This window comes from Anolis sagrei, chromosome 6 (genome assembly GCF_037176765.1).
Source record: "Anolis sagrei isolate rAnoSag1 chromosome 6, rAnoSag1.mat, whole genome shotgun sequence".
Lineage (NCBI taxonomy): Eukaryota > Metazoa > Chordata > Lepidosauria > Squamata > Dactyloidae > Anolis > Anolis sagrei.
In genome coordinates this window covers 32,577,557-32,583,695 of record NC_090026.1, presented here as the reverse complement: position 1 = coordinate 32,583,695, position 6,139 = coordinate 32,577,557, and the positions used below count along the sequence as shown (strand labels likewise).

Here is a 6,139-nt window from a genome sequence, read left to right as displayed (position 1 = left end):
GAACATTCATAGGCAAACTTGGCCCCTCTGGGTGTTTTGGACTTCAACTCCTACAGTTCCTAACAACTGATAGGCTATTGTGGGAGTTGAAGTCCAAAACACCCAGAGGGGCCAAGTTTGCCTATGCCTGCTTAGAAAGTGATTATCTAATTTCTTCGTTCTTAAGATAATTTAGTTTGGGAAAGTAGGGTCATAATAAAGAAGTCTGCTTGCACAAGCTTATGTAAACACACTGTTGATATGCATATGAACACGGTGAATCATTTCCTTTAAGTTCAAATGACATTATTCATCATTTATACAGACAGTGATTTCAATTCTTTGAATGTCAGTCCTTCTGTATTGAAAACAATTACGACCATATTCAAGAGTGAGGTTGTACACAGGTGTGGAAGAACACCAAGATTTGCAAAACCTGTTATTTTGGAGGAAGAAGTCCTTCCCCTAAATTTTCTCAGCAGTAACTTAAAAGTGAGGTGTATCAGAACTTCCTTTTTAATTCCGCGGTTTTATAATTCGAAGGCCAACCTGTGGCTGTAAAACCAAACTATGGCCTTTTAAGTCCAGTCCAAGACCATAAAGAAACTTCTCACCTGGGGCGACAGGTAAGGGAAAGCGACCTTGAAAGAGAGCAGTCATCCCTGTGAGAAGCATTTCATCCTGTTCTTAAAGAATTGCAAAGCTAGTTTAAAATGGACCTGAGTCTCTGTGTTGGCCCGGAATTTACTGTATGTCTGTTCAGCCTTACGCTCCTCCAAATCCTTTGCAGTATCATGAGGTTGGTGACCCACACTCACATGATTGCAGGAACCGACCCGTAAACGTCCCAGTCCATCTACAAAATATTCTGAAATGAAAATCGGGGAGCGACAGAAGTTAGTTAAATAAGAGAACAAATTAAGACATAGGGCAATTCTATGCCTTAATGTTATCATACCATAACCCAGCCTCATTCACAGAATGTTATGAAGAGGTTGGTTTCATATGCAGTGATCCTCCAGTCAAAACCTGCCACTCCAGGAATAAACAACTAAAGCAGTTCTGAGTTGGGTTGTTGTGAGTTTTCAGGGCTTTATGGCCATGTTCCAGAAGCATTCTCTCCTGATGTTTCACCTGCATCTATGGCAGGCATCCTCAGATGTTGTGAGGTCTGTTGGAAACTAGAAAAATGGGGTTTATACAAGGGTTAAATGAAAAGTAATGCCTCCACCTTCGTAACTCCTCAACAGATGGCAGTACTGGTATGAAGCAGGTACTGGCTTGTTCAGTAGACTCTCCTCTATAGTTCTATTTTGGCAGGAAGCCTTAGCATTGAACAGTTGTGTTGTAAAAGTGCTACGTATTGAACCCTGCACAGATGGTCAGTCAATGAGACTTAAGCAACGTGCAGTTGTTGAATTCTTGACAACAGAAGGTGTCACCCCAAAGAAGATTAATCAGAGAATGCAAGCTGTTTATGGTGATTGTGTTGATGTGAGTACTGTGCGTCCTTTGGCAAGTAAGTTTAAAGATGTTGAAGTGGGAAAATCTGACTTGCGTGACAAACAAAAAGTTGGACATCCTGTGACAGCAACCACCGAGTTTCACAAGCAAAAGGTTGACAGATTGATTCAGGACGATCGTCGTATTACTCAGAAATTTCAAGCGTAATCGGCATTTCACAAGAACATGTGGGTCACATTATTGCTTTGCTTGGCTCTCGGAAGATCTGTGCACGATGGGTTGCAAAAACAGAGTGTTGACTTCTTCCGTGACGGCTTCAGAAAACTTGTTCATCGTTGGCAGAAATGCATCTAATGGTTTGGTGATTATGTGTTACAGTGAATAGTGGTAGTTAAAGAGCACATTCTAAGGATCATTTCTGCGTTTGATTTATTAAAATATTCCCATCCAAACCCAAGTAACGAAAGTGGAGGCATTACTTTTCATTCAACCCTCGTATATCTGTGGAATGTCCAGGATGGGAGAAAGAACTCTTGTCCGTTTGAGGTAATTGTGTTTTCTAGTTTGCAACAGACCTCACAACCTCTAAGGATGCCTACCATAGATGCAGGTGAAACATCAGGAAAGAATGCTTCTGGAACATGGCCATATAGCCTGGAAAACTCACAGCAACACAATGATTCCAGCCATGAAAGTCTTCAACAGTACAGTTCTGAATATTATTTTTTTTTTACTGCAAACTGTTCGACAATGTAATAGATTTCCTCAGAAAGCGATTTGACTCCATATTTGGATGGGCATCTTTCAGGGGTGCTCTAGCCCTTATATGGCAAGAGCTTGGACTACACAGCCACGGAGATTCCTCCAAGCTCTAAAGATTCTATGATGGCAAAGGTTGGGCTATAATTCCCTACATAGATGGTTCTTGAATCATGAGGACTCACAACAGTTTTCAACATTGTAGCACGAATGCTGTAGGGCAGACAATTATACAGTGGATCATCTACCTACTTCCAACAGGTATGAGACATCCTTGCTCCAAGAACTAGGGATATGGACTTACCTGAGTGAGCCACCCTCAGCAGCTTTGGATCAAACCCAACACATCTGCTCTCCTCTGTACGAGCAAGGAAGAAGTTGACCACACCATTGGCGACCACGCAATGAGGAAAGCCTTCTAAGCGATGATAAGAGCCAAATCTGAGGTGTACACAGCTGCTGTCTTCTCCTTCCTCATAAATGATCCGGAACTTGTAATCATTTCCTTGAACAGCGCCACCAACCTATTGAGAACACAGGCTCTTATCAGTACTATACAGTCCATTGCTTACCTTGCTTTCACAAACGTATCACTGTCGCTGACATAGAATCATGGAGTTGGAAGAGACCTCGTGGGCCATCCAGTCCAACTCCCTGCTAAGAAGCAGGACAATCGCGTTAAAAGCACCCCCAACAGATGGCCATCCAGCCTCTATTCAAAAGCCTTCATAGAACTAAATATACGTGAACTAAATATACATATTTAGTTCATTAGATAGGCAAAGAGAAGGTATGATCAACTGCATTCTGGGCAAACATCGAGGTGGCCACTGGCATGTTCAATGAATTTATGAAATGTCACTTGGAGAGCCAATTACACGTGACAACTTGTTCTTGCCAATGTGCACATCCTCAAGCAAGGCCAGGATGATCATAAGAATTGAGATTTACTGTGCAGAAATGGTTTTAATTTTCAACATTATCTTCAAAAGCATAATTTCATCACACAAAAAAGCTCTGGGGTGATTTGGGGTTGGAACTATCATGCAACAATTAGCAATTTTAATTGAACAAAATCCAGATTAAATGTTATGTATTTCAACATATGTAATTTTCATCAGATAGGCCAAAGGAACAGTAAGCTGCTGGTTTTTTACTTTTCCGAGGACTTGGTTAAATGATGTGATGATGCTAAGAGCAAACTACATTTGGAGAGACCCAAGGACAAGTATTATTTACTTATTTATTTCCAACATTTCTACCCTGTCCTTCTGAACCCCTGAAGGAGGACTCGGGGTGGCTTATAACGGCAACAATTCGATGCCGCCAACAACATATAACATTATACGATAGATAAAATAGATTATTAGCATGTAAAAAGGTAAAGGTAGTCCCCTGACATTAAGTCCAGTCATGTCTGACTCTGGGGTGTGGTGCTCATCTCCATTTCTAAGCCGAAGAGCCAGCATTGTCTGTAGACACCTCCAAGGTCATGTTATTATCATGTACTACTATTATCATGTAGCCGAATCAAAAGTCTGATTTAGCAACCGACGACCCAGGCCAAAGCCTGTCATCGTCAAAATTCCAACATTATGATTACTGCCAAATCTACTGTCCAAAGGCCTGGTCCCAAAATCATGTTTTGTGCTTCTTTCTAAAAGAGAGGGGGGATGGAACTGATCTAATCTCTCTAGGGAGAGCATTCCACAGGTGGGGGCCCACCATCGAGAAGGCCCTGTCCTTTGTCCCCACCAAATGCACCTGCGAAGAGGGCAGGACCGAGAGCCGGGCCTCTTTGGATGATCTTAAATTCCGAGGTGGGATGTAGAGGGAGATATGCTCAGACAGGTAAGCTGGGCCGGAACTGTACAGGGCTTTATAGGCCAAGACCAGCACTTTGAATTGTGCTTGGAAATGGACCGGCAGCCATGAAAGCTGCCATTTTGAGTTGATTTGGCTACATGAATTTAAAAATTCCTGTCATTAACTGGGTAGCAAATACGTGCATGAGCACATACAAGCATTCATGCATATGCATCTGTCTTTCAAGCTAACATTCACACAAAATTACTTATGGATGTGGCTGGGATATAAATTTCCACCTTGGTGGAACTACTGAATGCCTCCCCACAAACTTTCCTATGTAGTTGCTGTTGGGAGCAGCAGGTACTGTACATAGCCAGATGCTTCTCAGTTAATCCCTGCTGAGACATGTGGATCCGCTGCTCAAAATCAAACAGGATTTTTATACAGAACTATTGTTTTTAATAAAATCTATATTTGCATTAATATATTCTACTTATTTGTTTAACCAACTAAAACACAAGCAATTTAATCAGACAGCAATTCAATTAAACACAACTTCGGTCTAAACACGCACCAGGGGGCAGCATAGGATTTATTTAATTAAGCCAAAGTTGTGTCTATTAAATATGCCATTAGTGCCTCATTAACTCACAATACAAACATGATAGATACATTTAGATAGATAATACAAACATGTTGTTCTAGAAGAGTAGTTCTCAACCTGTGGGTCCCCAGATGTTTTGGCCTTCAACTCCCAGAAATCCTAACAGCAGGTAAACTGGCTGTGATTGCTGGGAGTTGTGGGCCAAAACACCTGGGGATCCACGGGTTGAGAGCCACTCTTCTAAAATAAGATAACAATTCTATATTGTCTAGGATCAGCTTGAACAAAAGGCAGAGAATTATTGGACGTAAAAGGTATAAGCACATATATCAAGAAATAAATGAAAAGGGGATGCAGGCAAATAGGCCCTGAAGTTTTCCTTTCTGCATTTCCTTGGATTAACAGATTGCTAAATCAGATCTTTTAGTTTATTCTTTTCTTATGAGGATATAGACCAACTCAAACGTATTATTTAAACAATTTTTAAGTGCCTACATGTATTTTACCTAACTATTACAGGACTCTTAGGATAGGGATTTGTGTTTATTGTGTCTTTGTATATTTGTCTTGCCTTTTACTGTTGATATGATCAGAGGATTAATCAATAAACGAATCTATCTATCTAGACCAGTGGTTCTTAACCTGTGGGCCCCAGACCACCAGTGGGCCACAAGGATGAAAATCTTGTCTGCGAGTCTCCTTCCTCTTTATTTTATTTTATTTCTGCTCCTTTTGCACCGCCTGCCACTCCTTCCCTGTCGCTGACCAGCCCCGCCCCCTTGGATAGACTGCATCAACTCTAGATTATTAAATATGGTTTTCTATGGGCAAACAGATGGCAACTACTGGGTGGCATATGTTCTGTATCAGAAACTTGAACTGATGTGGCCCATCTAATGCAGTTATCTGAATGAGCACCTCAGTTAACCAAACCGAATCTAAAGTTGACCAAAAACTGATTCGTAACCCTTTTGATACTAATGTTGGAGAGTAATCCCTGGTCAAAGTGGTCCCTGGTCAAAAAAAGGTTGGGAATCACTGATCTAGATCAACCCTTTTCTTTTTTATAGGACCTAGTTTCTGGGACTAACATAACCAAATCAAACTTAAAAATATATTTTTCTATCATTGGGTGGATTTGCTTAGATTTTTTTTTCATGTCAGGAGCAACTTGAGCAACTGAAAGTCACTTCTGGTGTGAGAGAATTGGCTGTCTGCAAGGATGTTGCCCAGGATACGCCCAGATGTTTGATGTTCTACCATCCTTGTGGGAGGCTTCTCTCATGTCCCCATATGAGAAGCTGGAGCTGACAGATGGAGCTCAACCCGCTCTCCTGAGATTTGAACTGCTGACCTGTTGGTCATCAGTCCTGCTGGCACAAGCATTTAACCCATTGTGACACTGGATTGTTGCTTTTGTCATGTGTCATCACATCAACTCTGTTATGACAAGTCTTTGAATTATAGAATTACGAGATGTCTATTATTATTATTATTATTATTATTATTATTATTATTATTATT

At 41.0% G+C, this 6,139-nt stretch overlaps 1 protein-coding gene across 1 annotated transcript in view; it reads right to left on the bottom strand.

The window, feature by feature from the left end:
• Positions 1–219: 219 nt before the first annotated feature.
• B4GALNT2 (beta-1,4-N-acetyl-galactosaminyltransferase 2 (SID blood group)) overlaps positions 220–6,139 on the bottom strand; it is a 29,929-nt gene continuing 24,009 nt past the window's right edge. Inside the window, exons 10-11 of the mRNA XM_060783298.2 lie at positions 2,507–2,726; positions 220–847 (exon numbers count right to left, since the gene is read on the bottom strand). Of these exons, the coding sequence (XP_060639281.2) occupies positions 636–847; positions 2,507–2,726 (432 nt within the window). The 3' untranslated portion in view covers positions 220–635. The remainder of the gene's footprint in view (positions 848–2,506; positions 2,727–6,139) is intronic.